General features: G+C 29.8%; 2 protein-coding genes across 4 annotated transcripts in view; one reads left to right on the plus strand and one right to left on the minus strand.

Moving 5' to 3' along the window:
- The window catches only part of LOC126900772 (probable serine/threonine-protein kinase MARK-A), an 89,085-nt gene that overhangs the window by 40,732 nt on the left and 21,579 nt on the right, over positions 1-26,774 (minus strand). Inside the window, exon 1 of one of the 3 annotated variants that reach the window (XM_050676707.1) lies at positions 24,126-24,777. The exons of 1 other annotated variant lie outside the window; for it this stretch is intronic. Coding sequence is in view for 1 of the 2 variants with exons in the window: in XM_050676706.1 (XP_050532663.1) it covers positions 9,805-9,832 (28 nt within the window). In the remaining variant the exon portion in view is untranslated. Of the gene's footprint in view, positions 1-9,804; positions 9,848-24,125; positions 24,778-26,774 lie in introns of those variants that run through there. One more of the 3 variants, XM_050676706.1, reaches the window with a different exon arrangement.
- LOC126900773 (transcription factor Adf-1-like) lies at positions 11,808-13,090 on the plus strand. Its single transcript, XM_050676708.1, has 3 exons — positions 11,808-12,268; positions 12,344-12,494; positions 12,562-13,090. Exons 1-3 carry the CDS (start codon positions 12,139-12,141, stop codon positions 12,962-12,964), a joined length of 684 nt encoding a protein of 227 aa, XP_050532665.1. The 5' UTR covers positions 11,808-12,138; the 3' UTR covers positions 12,965-13,090.

Genomic DNA, 26,774 nt, shown 5'->3' on the forward strand with positions numbered 1-26,774 from the left:
TACCATATTGAAAAATATACTATTTTTGTATGATAATTATGGGTTTTGTATTTTATTTTAATAGAAGTTGATGTTGCTTTTGCAATTATCCATCAATTTTTTAAAATTAAACACTATCTACAGATTTGCATCGAAGCGTTTCTTATGATAGTGATTTTAATCACTGTCAGATTAAATCTATACTGGACCCTACTATACAATGTCTCCACTATGCCGTGACCCCACTGTGCTACCGTTTTATATAATTAAGTTTATATTATTACCTAAGTGATGTATTCAAATTAAAAAAATAAGTTAAAAAAAAAATAACTTTATTTTATAATTTAATTATCATTAGTAGGGAGCGCATAGACCAAGAAAACTACAGTACACTTTATGTGTGTGTCATTTTTTATTTTTTTAAAAGAAAATTGTGTATGCCATAAGGTATTTTTAGAGTAAAACTTTAAAAACGTAAAAAGGAATTTATAACTAATACTTTAATGTAAGATCAGCCTTTAAAATAAAATCTCGACTTCCCCCCGTTATGTAATTATTTATAATCAGGGTTTGGGACATATAGAATATGTTTATTTTTATTGTTTAAAAAATAATGTAATACATACAGTGCTATAATTTTAAATAGTACATTAAATGTATGTTAAGGTAAGTTATGGACAGTAAAAAAGTAAAAGAAAATATTTACATAAACAAAGTCCTTTAAAGTCTTACTTTTTTAAGCAACTTATTGAGACGTTAACCATTACACAAAGTAAATAACCTTAAACAAAACTGTGTGAGTACACGGTAAATTAAATTGAAAATTAATGTATGCTACTAAACCATCAACAAAAAAGACAAAAATAATGTGATAGCGTTTCAGTAATTTTATTAAATGTCAAAAATACATATATAAAGGTATTATACAAAGATATATACTAAGAGAATATGATAATCTGATAGTATTGAAACTAGTTTTTATGGAAATAGTCGTAAAAAGAAAATTTTAGATAAAAAACTATAAAATTTAGATTGTTGGATTTTTATTATTTAAAATATAAAAAAACTATGTGATTAACTTTTTCTTAATACAATAATGAAGCTAAAAAAATATATGTGTAAATCACTATGAGATACAATATTTTTAACTGGGTATTAAAATACAAACAAATTGATAAATACAATAAATTTAACACATTTTCTTTTCTCTGGACATTTATTTTACTACCATAATCTGTTCAAGTAGACATATAAAAACAAGTAAATTAAAATACAACATATCCTAATAAGTTAAAAATGATATTTATGACGTCGAAGTTGTTTTTAACATGATTATCTTTTTCATTAATTTAGTTTATCATCCAAAAAAACAATACAATAGAGCCTATACATTGAGGTGAATCTCCTTTTGTTTATAACGACTTCATAATATATTTTTTTGCATTGAATAATGAAAAAAGATGCATATCATGTCAGTTTGATAGAGCTGACGTCATTTTGATTAATAGAATTCTGTAGGTTAAGGTCCTAGAGAAATATGTCCATGGAGTTATTATGAAATTAAAAATACTGATAAAAAACCAAATATATCAGAATATAAAGTATATAAATAATCAAATGATATATTATTTGTAATTTTATAAAAACACAATAATAATAACTGATAATCTAACACGATAACAACAATGATCATCAACGACATACGATTCCAAGGTGTTACGACAACAACAGCATCGTCAAAACACAATCTGAATTTCGAGCTTTTAAAACATTATGTAAACATTAAGAGCAATTATCACTGTTTCTAAACAAAAATAAACATACGTACGAAACTACCCAACTCATTCGGTAGTTTTCATTCATTTGTATTTAAAACGACAAATTCCCTTATTAATAATTGATAAAAAGACGCTGAAGTAGCCGTGTGTGTTTTATATGAAAGAATAACTGGTTTAAAGTTTGATAATTATTTCACAACACCCATTTCTAAAATAGTAAAATTATAAACATATATTTTTGTCAAACTCGTTTACAAACGCTATGTTACACTAAGTCGTAGTGTTTTAGTTGCGCTGACATTGGCGCCTTCGTACACGGCCTTCCAGATTTAAATAAACAGAAAAAAAAAACCATTAACATACAATAGGATTGTCGGGTAACGCAAATTTTTATTAAATATTTTATTGTTTTTTTGTTACAAATTGCAATTTTTCTTTGAATATTATCGTGTTAAACGATAACATTGAAAAACGTACGTTGCATTACTTAAATAAAATTGTTTATCGACAAATAAATACATAAAATGTATACATTTGTACACGTATAATATTAACCGAAACCCATTTGAGAATAAATTATTCGACTAGTTTTTAACTCATTCATGTGCTTTGCTAACAAAAAGTCTGCCGTATTTGCGTTCAACACAAAAGATCGCACGGCACGCATTAAATATTATTGTTTTTAATTGTACAGGAAGCTCCAATCAACGTATGTAAAGCAGTGTGTAAATGTAGGCAATACGACATGGATCTTCTTATGAAACGTTTATTATGTTCCTACAAGGACGCAAAAATTAATGGCATACCTCTACGTGGCTAATCGTCTCAGCCGTTTCATAGTAACTAGATTTTTTACACATTCTGTGGGTTAATGATTCATTGTTTATATGTAAGCGAAACACAAGAGTAATATAGAGAATGTAGATTTCCGGTTATCAAATATCATCAACGACAAATATCGATGTGTATTATGTGAATTATGATCACTTCGGGCGATGTTGGAGGAAATCCAACCGCCGGATTATTTGCATATCATAAGAGGATACCATCGGCAGAGATGATATATTTATTCCATTCAATAAATTATGATGTAAACGAGGTAAATTCGACATCAATATTAATCGCTGTCTGTAGATTTGATATCTTACAACAAACTAAGATCCATTGGAAGTAAAGTTATTAAAGAGTCGTGCTCTTTGACACATTGTTATTTTTTTTTATTATTTCCCGACTTTTTATATATTTTTATTTTATTAGAGACATCAATTACTTCAAGCGAAATTCACATTATAAATTGACCTTACAATATTAACAACCACACGGTTTCGGGAAATTCTGAATGTATAAACAACCTATTTACTAATGTGATATCTATCCGAACATCACCTACATGTTTAATAAATTATTGGACATAATCGTTTAAATATACAACTGAACAACCCATAATAGTACAATCGAGTTCAACTTTTTATTCTAAATAATGATGGCGAGAGATACACCATTAGGAAATTCCTTTTGTCGTGTACTAAGTTTTATCAACAACATTCGACGTAATATATATATATTATATATAGGCAATTGGTTAACATAATTTTTCATGATTATTAAGTCGTTACCATAGGCCTCAGCTTGTTGCTGTCTATTGAGCTATAAACATTATTATAATTATTTAAATAACGTTACATTTTCGGCACTTAATTTTTCTTCATACATCATGTTCTTTACAATACAACTATTAGATGTATTTTAAGCTGTGTGGTTAACTTATAACATTAATCTTTAGGGTTAAAAAAATATATTCGCACTAGATACAATAATAAATCAATATGCGTTTCTGTAGCAGGAACCAACGGGTTTTTACGAAAGAAATAACATGTCGTCACAGTGGCCATGAAACTGTGAATAAAAGTTTTGATTCTTGGAAAAATCGCATTGGAACGAGTTTAAAAAAAAATTAATACATTTGCATTGTAGTTTTATATAGGCGATAAGTACTCTCGATATCGAATAAAAATTAAACGTTCGACGTTTTAACAACCACTTGCACGTCCTTGAATTGTGAGTAAGAACAATAAGGTGTTTTCATCTCTTTTTTTTGATTAAGATATTTATTTTTCATACACTAATTTGAAACACCATTATATTATTATTTCTTAATTAAATGAACAAATATATTTATCGCTAATCAGTAGTAATTATTTGTCTCTGTTGACATTAAAAATTGTTTTTCGGCGCTAGATTTAACGAGGAGGGAAGGGGTTAAAGTGGGGGTAGATTCCCTCAGTAAAATTTATTTAAGAATAAAGTCACAATTTTTTTCGATTGGAAACAAAATTTTATTTTATGTATATCCCCTCCAATAACAATATTCTAATTATGCCACTGCTATCTACGAGGTGTACGTGCCGTGCTCACTGTGCCTTTGCGTCGCCAATTACTATTAGAACCATAAGAAAATTTGTTTTATATTGATGCAATTATAATAACATGCTTTAAGTCATAGAGAATTCTTAGATTTAGGGGTATGAGGGATTGAATTTCGAAAATGTGTGATTTTGATAGGTTTATTGTGAGCAATAATCAAGTTTCGGTAGGTCTGTTGCGATTTGAGAACAGCGGATACGCTTTAATTATAATTATGGCAGCGTAAAACACTTATACGTTAAAGAACGTCGTGTCACCCTTAATAATAACTAAATTGTGAACCGACCTTGGATATAGTGAATTTTATGAGCACGTGGTGTGAAACCCTCGATAAAGTACAAAATATTAGACTATTAAGTATGCAAAACTTAAACAAAATTAATGAATGTTGACTGGAGCATCTACAGTTTACGATTATGGTTGGAAAATTGTTGTTGGTCTCTCGTGACCAATGAAACATCAACATCGAATTTTCTATTACTTATTTTTTTACTCTCCCATTCAATTTATATTGAGTCAGTTTATATTTGTTGTCGTTTCACTTCGAGTGTTTGATAAAATATCTGTTTTTTTTTCCACTAAATAACGCGTAGTTTATATTTTTCTATAGTGCTTCTTTATATTTTAGGTTCTTGCGCAGTTTTAAATCGATGTCATTAATTAAGAATAAATTGCATTAAAAAATTAAATCATTATCGTAATTATAATCAAGTAAATTTTTCGAACGACTATAATAGAAAAATGATCGTAATGTCATTGATTGAGTGATTTATATCAGAAGGTATTCATTATTTTTACGGAACGGTGGGCGATTAATAATTATTATAATTATTTTTAGAGACATTTAATCCATTCAAATTGTCGTGTTTGGTTGAATGTTCAAGCTGTGAGGAAATGTAAATAGGTATTAGCCGAGTTTCCTTGGGCTAATTTCATTTGTAAATTTTAAACAAGCGATCGTCAATCTACCAACATTCTATAGAAACCAGATAAAATCTAATGAAAAAAAAAAGGTGGATGGACGTTAAAGGTTATAGCTCAAAACCACTTTTTTTTTATAGTTCAATCGTTATTGGTTACAGTAGATGATTTTCGTCGTGGGGTAGACTCGTTGTTTTAACGATATCTAATACACTTAAGATAATTAAGTGGGTCAGTGAATTCGAGTTTGACGCCAAGTTCAAGGCACTTATGTAATACATTCATACAGTATAAATCAAGCGACACAGCACACGTCGAAGTTTATAACTGAAGTAAAAAACGGTTAGATAAACAGTCTGAGATTTATTTAAGGAGGAAATAATGTCCCTGAACCGATGATCGATTATAAAATAGTTATAATCATTGTCCATAATATATTTTTTACCTTTGGATCAGCGGTGTTAAAAATATGACGATTTTCGTTGCGCGTTTAGTAGTCGCCTTTCGATACATGTCAAACGTGATTACATGACATTAACGAACGAGGTTACTTTGAACTGAAATATACTTTATTTTAATGGTCTATCTGTTTTCCTGTGTATAGATATTTAAAGACACGTGGAGGTGAATACTGTACGGAAATTTATTAGTTTTGAAAGTTATATGAACATAGACAATTACAATAACTATTTCTTGTTTACATAATTCTTGTCACACCGATTCGTTTACAGATGTATAATCGACTAGGTTTTTCTTAAATTAGACATCTCTCAAAGACAATAAATTACTCACCACAGAGTCTAATCTCTGATTAGACTCTGTCGTTCATTAGTTTCGTTTTGAACAACGACAGTTAAATATTATAACTATTAAATTAGTGTAACTGAACAGTAATTGTTGTTTTTCAGGTCACCTAAAACTAAAAAAATTGTGCAAGTATAAATAGAAATACCTTTAAGGTTTGGCATTTTAAATAATATTATTGATTTTTTCTAAAAATTTTAAATTTTAATTTGATTACAATTGTTTTTTATTAAACACTTGATTGCCATTATTCCTTTCTTGTTATTAGTCATTTATGCAATAAAATTTATCTATAGTATTTATACTCGATAAAATAGTAATGATTTTATTGCATTGAATGAGTACTAAAATTTTTCATTAAAAACACAAGTAGCAGTTAAAAAATATCATAGAATGACAGTTTTAACGACGAAAGAATTTTCAAGCGTTATAAAAATGATTTAATATCATTTTGTTTTTAGTAAATAAATTGAGAACACTTTTATTTCCAACATTTGTTAATGACTAATTATGTTTTAACGCCTATTTCAAAGCACATATTTTCTTTTTAGTAGTAAACAGTTCCTCTTTTACATTCTTTGATTGAATTTTCCAATGTCGTTAATTTGAAAATAATTACTCTCTTGGGAACTATGCGGGTCTTGAACAACAATAAAATTTGAATTTGAAATAAATTAAAAAAACAATTGCATTATAATTTTCTAACAAAATTATTTTTTTGAATAAATAATTATATTCGTGTTATAATTTGAAAAATACTTGTAAGACGAATTTTGAGAAGAATAAGAATGAAACGTTGCCAATATTATATTCATTGTAAACACGATTGTTTCTTATAATATTGTTATATTTCAGTACAATAACAATATAATTATTAGCGGTAAATTAATAGGTGATTTTTATTTTAGTATTCCTTTTTTTTCCATAAAATTATGAATTCAACCTTCATAATTAATTAACAGAGGCAATATTAAGTTTGTGTGTAAGTGATTGCATTCGTTCGATGTTATTAAGAATAAATAGATTATATAGAATAATTAAACAAGTCAAAATTAAAAAATAAAATTTTTAAATTCTAAAAACAATAACGGTTGCATAAGAAAATTTTTACAATCTTAACAACAGTAAATATACGAAAAGTAATTGGTATACAATAAAAATGGTGCATTCTTAGTGATCATTAGTAACATGACTGTATCAGAACATAATAACAATGCACAGAACTTCATAAAAATGAAAAATTATTTTAAATACAATCTTCATGAGATTTCTTATCACAGATTTATTACACTAATCGCTATTATCTTAACCATAGCGCTTATCATGTTTAGTTACTATGGCATATTGCATAATATTTCCATAAGTAAGACGCAACAGTCAACACCAATTAGAGAGCGTGCGACCCGCGTCTGTTTAGAGGAACCGTCGAAGGCACATATTATGGAAAACGTTTAAAGGATAGGTCTTAAACTATAGAACAGTCTAAACGATCCACATGGTTACACAATGCATTATGATAACACATTCAAGCTTAGTGATAAAATTATAAAACTTCATCTCACGAACATGATAATATTTTATGAGGTTATGATTTTTATACACAGAAAACGTTTCTCTTTAATTGATCGACGTACAAAAAAAAAGAATTTGCCTAGTTCGTGGGCGTTAAGATTTTATAGATCTTCTTCTATTTCTCCTTCGTTTTTATTCCAATAACTTGAGGTCGGTCACTCGTATCCTAAACTTCACTTAATACGATCTCCTCCGTCATGTATATACACACCAACAGTTCCCATATCACTCCAATTGCATCCAACCATTTCTTTTTAAATCTTCCTTTTTCTCTTCTTCTTTCAGCGTTCATTTCCATAACCGTTCTTACAGGTTTCGATTTCTCCTCCTCATAACATGACCAAATCATCTAAGTCTAATTTCTCTAATCTTATCTGTAATATACGCTACTCTTATGCTTCCTCTTGCATTTTTAATATATATTAAATGAATATTAACAATGTTGTTCTCTCGTCACTCTATTTACCCATCTCAGCATTTTCATCTCTGCTCCGAAATTCATAAACGTTATTATTATTGTGATTATTTATTAATCGCTCTGTATAAGTTTTCGATGACAATGAAAAATCGTCTATACAATTTTCATAATTAATTCAAACGACATATTCATTACTGCTAATGCGTCGATTGCAGGGTGACATTTTTCCTCGTAAATAGCTTTGCGACCGCAGCCGTCTTTGTTGTAGTTGTACACGTACGCGCAGAATAACATTATGTACATTTTCATCAAGGACTAGTGTCAGTGCGTGTGATAGAATATAATAAAAAAAGACGGCCGCCGAGGATAATAGACATAGAAAATGAAGAAAAAAAGGGAACAAAGAGTAGTGTCGTGCGCCCGTGAGTTACATAATGAGCATAGAACTTTATAACTTGATCACATGTGTCTCACGTCATTTGCACACTTCACTTTTATTGTCATCGTTCGCCTAATGATTAATTTTTCTCATTACAATACAGCTGATACTCGCGTATCTCTAACACTATTATTTATTCTTATATTGTGTTTGGTAAGGATCGATTCCCGCATTCCTATGGAACACCTCCCGGACAATACCCGGTCGTTGATTTTACCGGCATATACTCAGTCGCCACTTGAAGATTTTCAACGCACGACCGAGTGAGTGTTAAAAAATTGCTGTGGACAATTTTTTCTTTCTGAGTTTCGAAAATAATAAAATCCGGAAAGCAGACAGAACTCGAGAGTTTCTCTTTTGTTTTCGCAGGAACAATTTAGATTGTACACACAGTAGTCATAGTACCAACAACTGGAAAAAGTTTTTGTGTACTCAAACGTATACGACAGACGAGACGGTAGTCGACATAGTCATTATATTAAAAAAACGGTCTCCACAAGCACTTGGACCTTTGTAGAGGCATGATAAATCAGCTATTAATTTGACTGCATCGTTTACAGTTAAATGTACTTAATCAATTGATTGGTTACCTAAATACATAAAATGTCGACGTTCGTTGAAATAACCAGCGAACAAAACTTGTCATGATGTTTACCAGAGAGTTAATAACTTTTTATTTTAAGGTTCACGGTAAACATCGAACAAAGTCACAAATAATACACACAAGTTGTATTACTACATCGCAATAGTAGAGTCCTGACCATCGTAGGACGTCGATGGTTGAGAAATCGAGGAAAACAATGCGAAAATAATAGCAATTTGTTAATATTACTGATATACAATAGCAAGATCTGCAATATAGATAAATATAAGTCCAACGATGAGTGTTAGTTTTATTGTAATACGTGGAAAACAAAAGCACTCAAGAATAAGCAAAACACGTTTAATGCGCGTTCGAAAACCTTTCGAGAAATAAATAACGCGAGCTAATAAATAATATAATTATTTTATTTTTAAGCATATTGATTTTGGTACAGAATTAAGCGCCTAAATAAGTCCTAAACGACTCGAAAATTCGGGTAATATTCCAAGACTATTGATATACCCGCACGAAAAGTCCTAGTTAAATTTCTTCGTGTTTCAAAAATAAACCTTTCATAAACAATCATTTGACAAAATAACACATTTCAAAATATATATTATTTGTAATAAGTGGTATTGCAAAATTTTAAAAACAAATTTCTATATATCAACCTTGGAATTTTAGTTCAATGAACGGTCAAGACGCGAGACGCCTTTGTTTGCTATTCGTTTGAGTAATGAGTAAAACTATATAGGCATAGTTACAATGCTTAATTAAATGCAAATAACTTTAAGTAAAAAGACAATTTGCTCATACGTGATGAGCGATTGATAAATTGCGCTGAAAGTTAGAGAAATACTTGGGTATTCATATTGGTTTTACTTACTTTCCCTGATGGACCTGCTGGGCGCCATGATGATTGCGATTCACTACTGTTACGGATTCGGATGCGCATATTCGCGAGTAATAACTAGTTGAGTGGGTCGCACTTGATTGAACGAATCATTTATTATGTTAATAAACAGTATAGCTGCAAGTCGAACACACGGTGACGCTATAGTTTTAGTACTCCTTTTCAGGGGCGATGATTATTAGAAGATAAAAAACACTATTCACTGGGAGTAACGATAATAAGACTGGCGGCTACCGGTAGTGGTTTTACAACAGCCTCCAGATAGGGCTGGATATTCTTTTGTTTTTTCATACATTTTAATAATAAATCGTCCTTGCTATTTGTGAACTTTTTCAGAAATATTCGCAAACATAATTCGATACGAATTTCCGCAATTTTCAGCAAGTGTTGATGAAAAATATTTTATTATATTCCTTTTTATCTTTACATTGATTTCATCTTAAGTTGTTAAAGTCATCCACTTTGTACATTTTATCCATAATGTTTGGTTATATAACGGTATTCATCTATGTACACATGCTCAAAACGTATGATTCAAATTTCAAGGTTGTCGATAAAGAAATAATAAAACGTTGTAAACACATCGGTACGCACGCACGTTCACGCGCCGCACACCTTAAAAAAGATTTGCTTCTTTTATAGTCGATTTCAATTACGGATTAAAAACAATATTTATTTTGCACTGAACGGTTGTCGGACAACTTTTAAGAAGGTTTTGACACGCTTTTTTACGCCACAGTAGTCGTCAAATGGCTCTCGACAACGACATGACAGTACACAGCAGTATTACACATGCATATGTATAATAACTATAATTCGTGCACTAAATGATGAAATACTTTTTTTGTGAATACTTAAAACGGTTAATTTCGTTAACTGTGTTTATTTTTGATGTTATTATTACTCTTTATCATAGAGCTGGTCACTTCCATAGATAATTATTGATCAATTAGGCAACCAAAGTAGTAACGTTTGGTAATTTTTGCAATTCAGCATTACCACTCCTCGTCGAGTGCTTAAAGTAGTTAATTGGCTGACACATACAGTAGAACGTCAGGTATCGTTTATTTATCAACTGCTTTAATTGCCAACCATTGAAAACTCCTATTGGCTCTTCAAGTAAAACAATAAGCCAAGCAAAACCGGAGTGCTACAAGGTGTAGAGCTTGTACGTAATTTTTTGTCACTACAAATCGACGGGAGACGGGTAAATAGATATCACATAAAAACTTCTTCCCGGCCTTACAAAAGACCACATAGGGCGAGTTATACCACATGATTTCGCTTACAAGATTCTCGCGAACTACAGTTTGTTTAGAAATTCGCTATGGCATTAACAGGAATTCTTTATAACATAATTAAATTAAGCGTGTACTCAACGGGTCTTCCAATTAGTCTCGAGTCAAAGGTTTTTATCCTTTCGTCTCTCAAATTAATGGTTTTTACTAAATTATTATGTATCCCGCGTGTCGATTATAATGATACTTCCACAACGACGACATGTGATCGATTACAGCGAACGCGTCTAATGGCAAAACGAAAGTTCGATGGCCGGTGTGCACTCGAGTAAATCATAGAAATGTACGGCCACCGGGTGTATTATGATGAATGTTTTGTCCGAAAGGTTTATCTTTTAGTACTTAAGGTCAACGGCTGTCAACGTAATACGATATTATTTATTTCAATTTTCATCATAAAGATAAGATATTGTATGTTAACAGCTTATTAGGAGGTTCGGTGCCAACACGTTTATTTCGGGTTTATTAATTAATTGAACCGTCGTATGTACGAATTTTTATCACATACACACCGACGTTGAAGTTGTCCAAGTCAAACTGAAAATCATTGATGGAATATTGAAGAGAAAGTTTTCGGTTAGTGCTGCCGATCGATAAACACGAAAGCCGTACGTCGAAATGCGGGGAAGTAGCGGACGTTGCATGTGGTGTCTACTGGGGTGGCGGCGGCGGCGGCGGCGGACGATTGCCATCGATTTTGTCGGCTGCCGCGACCGTCGTTGAACGAGCGGCCAGCGACCGCTGCCGCCGTTATTGCTGATGATGCGTCGTCGACGGTACGGCTGCGGCACACGGGTCACCCATGGTAGCAACGGAGGGGTGGCGGCGGTCGGTAACTGCGCATCACCCCAACGCGCACGCAACGATCCGTCGCTGCGGCACGATGCAGTGCACGCGCAGCCGGACCGCAGCGGACGCGGACTACCGCTGTCACTTACACCGCAGTAGTAAAAACCAGCACGGTTGGACTGCGCGTCGTTTGGCCGCTGTGACACCTCTGTAGGACATTATGGAAGAACAGTTGATCAGCGAAATCGAACGGCGGCCCGTACTATACGATAGGAGCGTACAGGCGTGCAAAAAGATGTCGGCTAGAGATGACGCGTGGCGTGAAGTCGCTGAAATAATGAAACAAACTGGTACATGCGAATATAAATCACGGCCGACCGTGATTAATACTAATTAATACTACGATTAATGTAAACATTTTTTAGAGCCCGAGGTGAAGAAACGATGGAGGACTCTTCGAGATTCTTTTATGCGGTTCCATCGGCTTCAACGAACGTCCGGACCGAAAGGAAAAAAGAAAATGTGGATATATTATCACGAGATGGCGTTCCTTATACCGCACATTGAGCCCAGAGAGTAAATTTACCATATGAAATTTCATTTTAATCTTTTTAATTTATTCGTTATTTTGATCGCTTTGTAGATACAAAATGGCTGGTTACGAAGGTAATGAATACGAGGAAACAATGGACAACAGCCGTCAGGAACCCCATCCGGCAGATATGGTGTCCATAACGTCCGACATGTGCGAAACTGAGCTGACGACGCCACCTATCGGCGGCAACACGGCGTGCCCGTGTTACAACGGCGGCGGCGGCGGAATCGAGGGGCCTCATTCAGGACAACAGGAACAGGTTGAGCACGGGGGAGATAAAAGAAAACGATCGGACGAATGGTATTCTCCGGACTCGGATGAACACTTTGCGCTCAGCTGTGTTGCAGCTTTGCGTAGGTTAACAGCCCGCAAAAACGCCGAAATACGCATGAGAATATTGCATATGTTATACGAAGCAGAATACGGAGAAGAACCAGTCCTGCAGCGATAAAATATTGTAAAGTATTCTTTAACTAATGCAATGTATATCTATGTAACTAATTATTATTCAGTGTACATATTTGTGATTTTTGTACTTATTTAGTAAAAAAATAAAACAAAATGTTTTTCAAATGTAGCCGATAACTGTTTTTATTTAGTATACAACGATGGTCTAGAAGTAAAGGAACGCATCAACCAAAACTAAAATTTTCGATTATTAGTCTATTTCAACTAATAAATATATATATATTTTTTTTTATTTGATAATCGCATACCTTGATGAATATTGAAAGGTATATATTTTTTTAAAAGAAGTAAAATTTTTTCATTAGCTTAAATGGAAAATAAAAATTTAATTTCACTTTCCTAAAAAATAAGAAATTGATTGATATGCTTCTTTAATCCTAGAATTACGAAATTTAAATTGTAAATTGAGTAAATAAATACTAAAAACATTTGGTGATATATAACATTTGAACAGCGGAAAAGGCTTGTTTACTCACGTGAGTTGTTCATTTCTTTTGGTTATCAGTGTTATAAATTATAATAATAAGAGCCAATTACAGAGAGTTACCCATAAAAATTTGGTGATTTCTTATAAGTAGGCCAAGGTGCACAATTTATGATATTATTCCTTGCACTGTTCATAGCAATAAAAAATCATTATGATAAATGTAAGGGGACAGTGTACCTTTTAATATTTGTCCGCGAAAAATAATTGTGTCTAGTAAAAACGAGTACGTAGTATAACATGATAATTACATTGTAATTTTTTCAACACCCGTTTTGAATTTTAAAAGAATAGAATTTTTACCAACGGTAGTAATAACGTTTTTAATAAGCCAAAATTATTTCAAGTAATCTCTTAAAATGTCTGGACAACACGAGTCAGTTTTATGTATTATCGATCGAGTTTCCATTAGTCGGTCGTAGCAAATGGTCTTGCGAATGTTTAAGTAATTACTTATCCGCATTAGCGGTCCGTAAATGAGCGGCTGACATAACGTAATGGTTAATCATTTATTTATTTTTTAATACGACTGATTTGTAATTTTAACGGGATCTAAGGTTACCGACTCTGTTATTGGATTGACGTTGAAACCAAATTATACCTTATCACCTGTAATCAAAAGCCGTCACTTTTACACACAGTCAGAATGTATGAGAGTCATTATCTACCCGAGAACACGCTATAGAAAAATTAATTTATGATATCTTGTCAACATTTCTCAAAAAGACCAATTAACTCTTTTTGCGTGCAAAATATGCATACGAATTTATTGAAAATTATGATGGGCACCTTAACGACAGCACTCAACAAAGAGCGGGAAATGAATTTACAACGAAATCGTGTGGCGGCAGTCAAATTCATATTTTATAAGCGTTCTCGTTTAAAATTAATGTAACTGTATCGATCGTTTTTTAGTGATGTCACCGTTTAAACCATTGCAGAATCCATGATGACGTCAATCTTACCGGAACACTCTGTTGCACCAATAAAGGTCAATCGGTCAAATTTCAAATGCGTCTGTTTAAAACGAGATCCCTAAGGTATTTATTTTATAGTTAGTGTATTTAGACACTCTATGTAGACAAAGGTTAAAAAATAATTTATAAAGCGCAGGATTTATCCTCGAAGTAGCACGTTGAATTACTTCATCATTTTTTTTTTATGGTGAACTTTCATTCATTTTCTTTTTTCCACACGTTTAAAAAATAAAACGGTCAATGAAACTAAAAAATCGTTAAAAAAATTGCGATTTTAAATAGTTTAGATGTTCAGAAAACAATTGTGTAAAAGTCTGTATGAATTAAGTGGAATGTAAAAAAAAAATATCGCTTTAAAGTTAAATTGGAATCGCATAAGTAGTAGAATATTCGTATACTAATCAGTGTCCAGTATAATCGGCTAATATTTCGAAGATAATTTAATTTGGCTATTCGAAATCTTTTAAATAGAACTTGACCGAAAAGTTCAAAAAAGAAATAAAATTAGAGATAAATTTGATTTGGTATGCCTATAATTTTCTTTATCATATTATAATTAATACCCATAATGGATACTTATTTAAATCTATACGAAATATACTAATAATAATAATTATTATATATATATATATATATATATATATNATAATTATTATATATATATATATATATATATATATATATTATAATAACACAATTTTGAGTGTTAACATAATTTTTAAAAACTTTTAGAATTGCTACGTTACAAAACCAACTAAGTGCTAATTAATCTAATTATCTAATACAATATTAAGGAATTTACATATATATATATATAGTATAAAGTAATAAACATATTTATGGTATAATTAAAACAATAATAAAATATATTAAAAACACAGCACCTTTTATTATATAGTTGGTTTTGAAAGTTATTTTATAATAATGAATATTAAGTATTATTGAAACTTAGTTGCAAATTAAACAAAATTAAAGTAAAAATGAAATATTATTCATTGATTTAATCAAATCTATTAATAAATCAAGGTTACTAAAATTTAAGATGTTAATTCGATATAATCAGTCATCAGTTAAATTAATAATATTAATTAGACATTTTAAACAGACACTCTAAAAATTATTGTCAAGAACTAATAGGAATCTTAGTTCTTTCTTTCTAATCTTAGTTTTTTGAGGGATGTGAGAACTGTTTCGACAAATATTCAAGTATTTTTAAAAAAAAAGTCTTTAAAATCTACAAACTAAGTATTTCAGTAAAAAATTATTAAGTAGTATTGCAGAGGCAACTTAAGGGAGATGTGGGAGATCGTGTCAAGTGGAAATTTAGGATAAGGGTGGCCGACCCCAAGTAGTTGGGATTAAGGCGAGGAAGAAGAAGAAGAAGAAGAAGAGAAGAAGCAGAGGCAACTTTAGGATATATCAGGTTTCTAAAAATATTTCCATTACAGCATATTTTAAATTATTATTGTTTGACTTACTTGGTAATCTGGCAAACTTCGGAGTCATATGGAACTTAATACATTTTTTGAGAAAAAATATATCAGCTCCAATCAGGCGTACTTTCGTCTTGATTTGCATCAGTTTGTTTAACTCTTTATTATGATCAAAAGGCCCGAACGCCATAATTATATAATAAAAATTGATCACTTGTGGCTAATTAATTAAGTAAAATTAAAACTATATTAAAAATATTATTAATTTTTAAAAAAACTAAAAAATATTAAAAATATTAAACTCAAAAGCCACAAAAAAATTAATGAAAAGTCGCGGATACGTATTTCGGAAACAATGTTACCATTATCAACGCTAAACACATACTATCAGTATGTGATCATAATAAAGAGTTAAACAAACTGATGCAAATCAAGACGAAAGTACGCCTGATTGGAGCTGATATATTTTTTCTCAAAAAATGTATTAAGTTCCATATGACTCCGAAGTTTGCCAGATTACCAAGTAAGTCAAACAATAATAATATTAATTTTTACAAGTCAATAAATTTCGCTCAGGAGAAATTTCTTAAGTTAGAAATAATAAATCATATTTTAAAATTATTCCATAAGTATTTTTAGTTAACAAATTTAATTCCAGATGACCAGTAAATGTTTATTCAACAAATAATTTGTTTTGGAATTGGCACTGTCTATATTTAAGAATCGGAAGGTATATAAAACAACTAATATCGGGTAGTTTTAATATTTATACTTAAATATAGGATCGTAACTACTATAAAACTTACGATTTGTATACAAACCACTGATAAAAATATTACATTTACGGTATACTGAAATAAAAAAGTACAATTTTGACTCGTAAATACTTTTAGAATGCATTTGGGCCGCCATACGTATGATCTCAAAATCTTGCAAATCCTCAATAAAAAACTTTAGGGACATGGACATATTTTCGCCTCCCTTTGAGACTCTGCGAATTATTATATTTGATTCTATCAATGTTTAAATACATTTTTAGTACATACCCTACTGATATATAAGCAATGAGCACTGAATGTTTATTTTTACATATTTACAGTAATATTCAATAGTTCTAAAATTTCACAACACATAATCATATGGATTATTGTACGATAATTGAAACCAACCGTTTCCAATGACTCAACAAAACACAACACCATGTTTTATTTTTGGCATAGGTGACCTAGACTTTAAAATAATAAATAATACACACTAGTTAAAAAGAGAAAAAAAACGATTCTGTGTGATATTTTATTTGTGCACATTCGATTTAGTTTGTTGTCATTAGAAATGTATTGTTGTTTCGTATTGTATGACCACACGATGAGCGCGTTCAACGGCAATTTGCTGCTAAGGTACAAATGAAAATATATTTTCATTTTAATTCATCTATTGTAGTTTAGTTGGCATAAAAATTCTTATGAATGCAAAATTACTCTGCACCGAATCGTCGAGCTCATGTTCACTGAATGATTGGTAAAATAAAATGTTTGCGTTGTTTGAGAAAAAAAAATAAATCTGCGACGCCAGACACTATTGCAAATACTACTGCCATTTGTTTACTATAGAATCTGATTATTATACAGATCACTTATCACAAATATACAGACTATAGATATAATTTATAGTTGTGTAACATTTTCTTTATCTTATGTTATTCATAATAAATTATATTTTATATATTATCCAAATTAAAAATTTAGTATAATATATAATTCCTTAATATTATATCTGCCCACTAGACCCAATATTGCAATTCAATGGTTTATATTTAGATGTTTCAACTTGATTTCTTATATAAAATTGAACTTTATCGATAGATGAGTTACTATTTGAGGTTTCATACAATGATAACAATTTTTATTTAATAAGAAAAAGAAGAATACAAAAGTTTGATTTAATATAATAATTTTTTTTTGTTTCTTTATGGTAATCTACTTTATTATTGATATTTCAGCTATCCCTTGAGTTTTATATGTCATGTAATATTATTTCTTTATATTTGTTGGGAGTTTCAAAGTAATACAATTGAAATAAAATTCTACGACATATTGACTAAAATATTAAAGTTCTGTTACATAATAATGTCGAAAATGCAATATAAATTTAATTTCAATTAGAAATTTATTGAATTTTATTTTGATAAGGATACAACTCATCCTTATAATTTAATATTTGCCCCTTTTAGAAAGAAGCAAAAAGTTGTCCTTCTCTAAATGCTTAAGACTAAGTAAGTGACAAATTAATAAAATTAATAAGATACGAAATAAAAACAAAATTCTACGTTACATAGTTAAACCTCTAAAAACATAAATCTGATTTTTAAAAGTGTCGTAATTTTAAACTATCAGTCATATATTTAGTTAGTAACAAATTTTTAATAAAAATCAACATTAGGTATGTTTTTTTTAATACTAGTTCACTACTCCGATAACAATCGTACAGTTTTGGTAAGGCGTGAAATTCGGATTAATTCTACCCATTTATAAATAATAATATAAGATTTATTCAATTGAGTCATTGAGAAAATTATGGAACGTTACGCATGTTTGTGATACGATGCTGTTGGCAAACTCAATATAGGAAACAAAACGTGCGGAAAAAGGTCCTTTGCGGTTCATTTGTGCCCTACTTCGAGGACTGGCACGCAAATTATAGTAAATAGTTATAACTGCAATTATAATAATTATTATAAGCATAATAACAGAGTGCACCTTCCGTAAATTTCGCGACAAGAAGATAAAACACAATGGCGTTAAAAGATACAATTACAATTAAAAATTAGTTTCTTCTTCCCGTCCACCACTAGCTGACCTCGCTTGTGGTGGTACCGTCGAATTTAATTTCCTTCATTAAGTTAGTAAATAAATGCAATATTATTTTATGTTTAATATTTGATTTCCTCTTATAAATTTGAAGTTTACACCACATCTGGACAACAATAGTTTTTACTGATTGGAGTGTCAATGTAAAAAAATATGCATTATAACATCAACTCTTCTCTATAGAAAAAGTCTGGGAATGTTTGTAACAATAAAAATGTGCAAGTTCAATGTCAAGACGTGTTTTGGTCTGTCGCTCTTTGTCAGAGTCTCATTTCTCGTCATCAAATATCATAATTACGAGAATTTTGAACATAGAAAAATATATTAACATCCGACGTCATCCAAAATTATTATGAAAATACACATTCGCGTTTATTTTGCTGGAAACTACACATGATAATTAATTATTCCTACAAAACAACATGAATGGTGTAGAACGAACTTTGCACATTTCTGTTGAAAATAACAATATTCTAAGAATTAGCAAAACCTAATAGACATCAGCAGTAGAGGATTTTCCTTCGATAATAATGGAAATTAGACTATTTTAAGACTTTACTAAAAGTATGGAAGTTCTAACTGAACCACACGATTAGCCTCGTGGTCATCACGATCACTAATTGTCGAAAAAGGCTCTATCATAACAAACACGTCTGTAGCAATTACCAAGAATAATTTTATTATAACAGTTGGAGGTGAACTAAACTCCAATATTCTTACCCCGATAAGTAAAAATTATCTTGGGACTACGAATATTGAAGACTACGAATTATAAACCAAAAAATAAAAACCCTAACGGACTCTTTGAATTTAGTGCTTTATAATACTTAATTACTCAGTAAGGATTTTTGACTAATAGGTTTTCTACATAAAATAATATCTAAATAGATCTAAAATGGTGGATTAATTTACGGCTCAAAATATTAGTATTCTGTTAAACTTGCAGTGCATTATTCAAAAATGAAATATGACATTTGAGGTTTGGAAAAAGAACCAGATTTGGTATTCAAAAAAGTCGATTGCTACTGACCTATTAAAATGCTAGACATGGCTTCGGTGTACATGCATTTATTTCAAAGACTGACATTTGGCCATGACCTTATGCGTACACAAAAATCATGTACCTAAATTTATTACCGATATAATTTTCCTTGGAATGCATACTTTGTACTAAGCAGTTTTTACGCGTTAAACTAAATAAATATTTGCATTTTACAGAAAAAAATGTTCTACGTACTACAAGCTAGTAAACAATCATTTGTTGACAAAATAAATAAATAATTATGTTTGGTATTATAAATCTGTTGGCATATTTAATCAATGAGTAAACTGACACTAATACATAAGTATGAATTTAATCATTTTATTTTCATAATTAGTTGTTTACTTGAATATTTTTATTAGAAAAGTTGTGAATATCAAATCATTATATTAAGACGTTGTACATCTCGCTTTTAAACAATAGAACAAGTCTGTAAAGCTATTTTTTAACGAGGTATCTTGCATAATTTTTATGGTTTTACTGCCACATAAAACCATAAAACAGTGATAGTCCCAAGAAATTAAAAATGAATAATTTTTGAATACTTGCTTAATTTTAATAATAAACACTAAAATAGTGTGGTGTGTAATACTGAATATTATTTTTTGTAAGTATAGTTATAATTATATAGACTAGGATATACTTATCATACTATAAAATTACTACTAAATACATATTAATTGGTTTCAATTACAACTCTAACGACTATTGTGCATTTTCAATTATTTAAGTGTTAATTTTGTTTTGCTAAATCAACAAGGCCGAACTCTACCGAAACATCTTTAAATGACACTACCAAAAACACTACAATAAAAGAAATTATTTTTTAGACTTAACACAAATGAAAATATATAATTAGATTTTCATTATTTATGCAATTTTTTCATGAATGGTAGAAATTAACCAAATTAACTTATTTTTAAATTCTAATTTTTTGACAGTTTAAAATTTGACATATTGACAAACTCATAAAATGACAAAAACACAATATCTTTTAAATTATTTTATTTCCATTATTTGTTTATTTTAGTTTTTTAAATTTTACAGGTTATAACAATAAAATCGATACATTCTATCTGTTAGAAATGAAATTCATAAAGAATAAATGATCTTTTTTTAAAAATTGGGTAATTTTTTTCTGATAATTTAAGAAATTTTTGTAATTTAATTTTAATACAACGTTTCCATAATTTATTGTTAACGGTATAAACATAAAATCGTAATTTTAAAATCAAATACTGACATTCCAAAATAAATTTTAAATAATTTTAACAAAAGAATCGTCTTTAATAAATATATAAATATAAAAATGGTAATACACAGTATTCTTTTACACAGTAAAAGATTATAAAAAAACTTTTAACGCCAAACTAAAACTGTTCAACGATTTTGATATTTATTATAATTACTACTAACAATTTATAAGTATTATTCATGGTTTTAGCAACGAATTAATTTTAAATAGATTAATATATAATGATGTAGCCAGAGGCAATTCTAGAGTTCACTTTTAGGGGGATGTGAAATTAATTTTGGTGGCCAACTGTTGGTGATAAATTTACCGAATGAATTATCTTAACACGTAAAAAAACGCCACAATATATTTTACAAATACCGACTACAAATGATTTTAATAAAGTATTGGGAATTGTGATATCCCAACACCTTTTGAAATTGACATTGCCTTTGGCATTGATAAGATTTTGGGTTTAATTGACAATCACTCGTAATAATTAGGAGAACATTTTTATTATTGATATTGTTTAAAATAGATGTAAATCTTAATTAGAATATTTACAGAGATATATGATCTTTATTCTTGTGCTGTTATTTCGAACACTAACTAGTTAGAAATCTCAGTACATAACTGAAGTGATGGATAATGTCAATAAAAATTCTTAATACAAAAATTTATGAAAACTTTCTAACGCGACTTTGTTTTTATTTGTACAAATATGATAATTTAGAGTTATAAAATTTAAATAACACAGGTCTACAAAGAATTTTCATCAGAAACAAAAATATACTCTTTTTAACCAATTTTTCACGTTGATTTAAAATCAGCAATATAACTTTTTCTATTATTAATCCAATTTTTTGGCTTAACTTGCAATTTTAAAATTTTACACCATTAAATAGATTATTTTATGAGGATTTAAAAAAATTTATTCTATAAAATATGTGGTCAGGAACTCATATAATAACAAATTATTAAAAATTAGTAAATTTATGAGAAGAGCTCAAAATGTCGTTAAAATCACTATATTTTACATTTATACCATAAAACAAATAATTTCAATAAAAATCATAGTAATAATTTCTATATAACTCTCGGTGTTTAAAAAAGTGCTGTAATTGTAATATTCTGAACACAATTAATTTTTAACAATTTATAAAACATTTCAAAAATTATATAAAATGTTATACGTTTTTATTATTTGTATTGCATATAATAGATGTGGGAGATCGTGTCAAGTGAAAATTTAATATACGAGTGGCCGACTCTAAATTAGGATAAAGGCGAGAGAAGAAGATACTGCACAACAGTCTACTTGTTAAGCAAGAATTATTAAGCATACATTTTTAAATTATAATTTATATATTAATTCCTATATAACTTAACAATTAAACGTAAATATGATAATATATATATATATATAAGATATTTACAATGGACATAGTAAAGTTTTATTAATATAGAAGAATTTTTTTTATACTTCGTTCTCTGACGTGTCGTTTGGATTTAATTTTAATGTATGGATTTTTGTATAATTGAAAAAGATATTAAGATATAGATATTTCAATTGCTGCATCTTTTTTTAAACACCAAGAATCCCATAAAAATTATCAGTTAAGTTGTAATCGGGAAAGCAGAGAAAGAGGGGGCAATTGCTTACCAAGTTAACAAAAATATTTATAAAAAAAAATATGATTAAAATAAAAAATTGTTATCATTAAAGATTCTTGTTGTGTTAATAAAATTTTCTTTGACATTTTGATAAAAAAAAAGTTTTTTACCGATTTAAAATTTTGTAATTGTTATTATTTGTGGCCTTATCAATTTGATTGACCAAAATAAAATTGTAATCAAATTTTTAAAGTCATTTTTATGTTTAACTCTAGTTTTTACTAATAAGTAATCATTTCAAAAACTTATGTTAGAATAAATCAAATTGCATATTTGAAATCAGCGCGAAAAATTGGTTTAGAATTACATATTTTCGTATCTGATCATTAAAAACCGTTTAAATTTGTAGACCAGTGTAATTTGTATAGGAAATAATGACTATGGTAAAAGAGAATAAATTAGAAGTATCATAAATTTATAGGTTCAACACGTGATGCGGAACAGAATACAATATTTAATAGCAATTATTATAATTTTTAACGTGGATAAAAAAAAAATTAGTGAATTGAGAAATACCTAACCTTTTTGAATGAACTTGTGGAGGAATATAAGTATACGCGTACTCGCACATCTTAAATTATTCATTATTGTTGCAATTGGTATAGTATCTATGAAGTCCAAATATGCTTATAGGCAAAATAAATATTTATAATACTATAAAATTTGCTCGAGAATGTTTGACCCCGACACAGTAATTAGTTCCTACAAATATGTATTCAAATTTTATTAATACATACAGTTGAAAAAAACATGTCAGCACTAAATGAAAAATTGTAAAACAAGTTTTTTAAAGAAATCAGTAAGAATTATGTTTTGTGTGATTTAAACGTAGATTTTGTAATTTTAACTAATACAATATCCGTATCATTTTTGTTGCATTTATTGGTCAATAACGATGTTTCGTATAACATAAATTAAATCTAACATAAGGAACTTTGTGTTGTTACGGCTAATACGGAATAGATTACTTATTTAAAAAAGTTAACAGTTATTGAATACAAAGAGAAATACATATTAAGTTATCTCTTACGGCGCTTAGGCCACAGAATAAACAAAGTGATAACAGATGATTGAGGAGTAGGACTCTACGAATCATCGCTGTTCGAACACGTGCATCAAGAAATTCAACTTCGAGATGAACAAAAATTTATGTATACGGCTATTTTGAATTGTATCATAACAATTAATTCTTTTGATTAATAAATAATTATTCACAAAGTCCTTTTAAAGAATGCTAAATTATTATCGATAAATCAATCACAAACACAAATTAACACCATACTTTGGTCAACTGTCAGAAATGTTGTAATTGATTATTTTAACCGAGAAAAATTACACCAGCCATTTTCGACTAGGCTAGTAATTGAATATTAATTTCTTTAATTTGTTCAAAAAATATTATTTAAGTGCTACATGACCATAGAGAGGCTTACCGTTTAAAATTGAATCGATTTTTAACAATTGAATAGAACGTTCGTGTTCGATGTCTTATCAGCATCGTTTTGGTTGAACGATGAAAAACTCGCGCATTCACACGCGAACACGATAACTAAGGAAATAACAGAAGGAAAATTGAAAACAATAAAAAAGAAATAAGAGATTTTCACTGTTTTTCTTAAAAAAAAAAAAAATAAATAATAATAGAATAATCTATTTAGCACTTTCAAACAATCGAATCGTCGTTAAAATCGTCATATTGTTTCAATAATGTTAATATAAACGCTATTAACGCGAAAACCGTTGGCGACTACACGCGAAAGAAGAAATTGTGTTTACATAAAAAAAAATTTTCGACCCGTTAAACTGTCGAGCACCGATGACAGCGTACCGGCTTCGAATATTACGACACCTGGCGGCGCTTGAACAACGACTGCGATTAACCTTAAAGCTTCGGGCCAAGCTCCACCTCCTCCCGCCGAAAACAAACACTGGTAGTAGACAGACAGCGCGTGCGGTCCATCCACGATAACACAACAATAATCACGTTGATCGCTTGTGACGTCACTGTTGGCTGGACACTAGATCGCGGAGTACGCTTCGCCGAAGTTAGACAGCTGCCCACAACATCGCGCGATGCTCCACGGGCTGTGGTACGCTGATAATAACCACCTATGCCATTGTAGTGGTACTGCCGATAGTAGAATTGTATTCATGAATATTCGTGTATGAGTGTGCGAATTTATGTGTAGCTATAATCGAGTCTGATTTGCCGCGAAGCCCCCACCGCGGACGTTTGGACATGGCCTCTGCCCCTCCAATGAAAAGTTCTGCACATAATATTTTCCATTGAAAAAAGTTATTGATAAATATACCTGTTATTATTTTCCAGCAATTCGTTTTCTCTAGAGGGACGGTGTCGCCGAGTTTGTAACGCAGCGGCGATGCGCTCTGTCTTGCGTTTGGTTACGAGAGGCTCCGTTTGCTGAGCGATAGATCAGTTCAGTAGTTGCAGTCACCATCGCTCTCTCCGGCGACGGATCAACTACCCGTCTTGGAGTATATATGGTTGAGAAAACTTCTGTTCGGAGTGGTCGCAATGGCCTTCAATAGGCCGTAAAAGCGAAATAACATTTGTTTTCCTTCACATTGCATCATATGCACTATACATATACAAAGTGATCGGTTTATCAAAAACCACTCGATTACTCGCTAAATTGATACAGTTTGAAAAAAAGTTTTGTTTTTTTTTTACATACAAATGATCTAATTAAAGAAATGACTATTGGATTACAACTTTTAGACCAATAATTCGGAGGTTATTCTCATTTTTATACCCTAGACGAGAGAAGAGCAATATGGTCGAGAAGTGTCTAATGATAAAAAAAATAGCAGCAGCCGGAGCTTATTTCTCCAGTTATCTTTAAATTGTTAATAGTTTCTGAAATACTAATCCAAAAGTTGTTATCGACCAGTCATTTTCTTAACAAGATGATTTTCTATCTAATAAACTCGTTAAATATGTATGTTGTCTTTAAAATAATTAAGTTAACACCCTTATAATGAAAAAAAGTAATTTTAGTAAATCTTATGTAACTAGAAACATATTTTTTCTCCAGTATTGTACTTATTTTACGAGTAATTGAGCAATTTACGATAAACCGATCCGCTGTACATATGTATATTATAAATATGTATAGAATTCAAAATCATTACTTAAATAAATTAACACTTTAATTTGATGTAGTTGCCATTATGATTTATATTTAATCGTTTTACATTCTTTGGTTGAAGTCACTTTGGTACTTGTATGAATTATTCATTATCTGCATACCTTTAAAAGAATATTAACATCTAACTATTTGATTGTAAGTTACACAAGAAAGCTTTTTTAAGTCTTAGTAAATTCTTAAAAATAACGATTGCCGGGAAAATGTTGATAAACACTATCGGACTTTCATTTAAACATAAAGTTCAAAAGTTATGTCATTGTAATTAAAATCAAGTTCTTGAAAAAATTCATGAAATGTAATGCATTTCATTATTGATTTATACTTATATTAATTACAATTTTACTGATACATTCAACTTAGAGATTAATTTCAACAAATTTTTTTAATAGAACTACAGTAGGCGAGGCAACTCGTGCGTTCTAGGTAAATTTAAGTAAATACAAAGTAAAACCGCCTAAATTTTTAATCAATAAGTCAGTTTAATTAAGACGAATTTAGTGTAATCCTAACTTCATCCTTGCACCAAGGATATAATTTATAATTACTTCAATTATTTATTTTTATGTTTAATGAAATCATTCATTTTATAAAGAAATATTTATAAAATTTGTTTAAATTAAATGCACATAAGCGTAATTTTCACCCACATTTCTCATTGTAGGGAATAAACAAATCATATTATATCTATTACATCTAATCTACAGTATGAATTTATAATGTTTGACTTAATACACTGTTGATTATCTCATAATAAACTCAGTAGAAGTATTCACACTGAAACAATATCTATAATTTCACAAAAAGAAGTCCAACCCATTTTACTAAAACGTGTTATGATTAAAATTCTTATGTTCTTTTAAGTATGTAAATAGAAATAGTTGTTACATATTGCTGCGTTAAGTCGTAAAAAAA

Source organism: Daktulosphaira vitifoliae, unplaced genomic scaffold, assembly GCF_025091365.1.
Source record: "Daktulosphaira vitifoliae isolate Bord-2020 unplaced genomic scaffold, ASM2509136v1 Scaffold_3, whole genome shotgun sequence".
In the NCBI taxonomy this organism is placed as follows: domain Eukaryota; kingdom Metazoa; phylum Arthropoda; class Insecta; order Hemiptera; family Phylloxeridae; genus Daktulosphaira; species Daktulosphaira vitifoliae.

Excerpts from the sequence above, each read along its gene's own strand:
- LOC126900773 (XM_050676708.1), top strand. The coding sequence starts at position 12,139 with ATGGAAGAACAGTTGATCAGCGAAATCGAACGGCGGCCCGTACTATAC. Across the intron at positions 12,269-12,343 it reads TGAAATAATGAAACAAACTG|AGCCCGAGGTGAAGAAACGA; the intron begins GTACATGCGAAT and ends AACATTTTTTAG. Across the intron at positions 12,495-12,561 it reads CCGCACATTGAGCCCAGAGA|ATACAAAATGGCTGGTTACG; the intron begins GTAAATTTACCA and ends ATCGCTTTGTAG.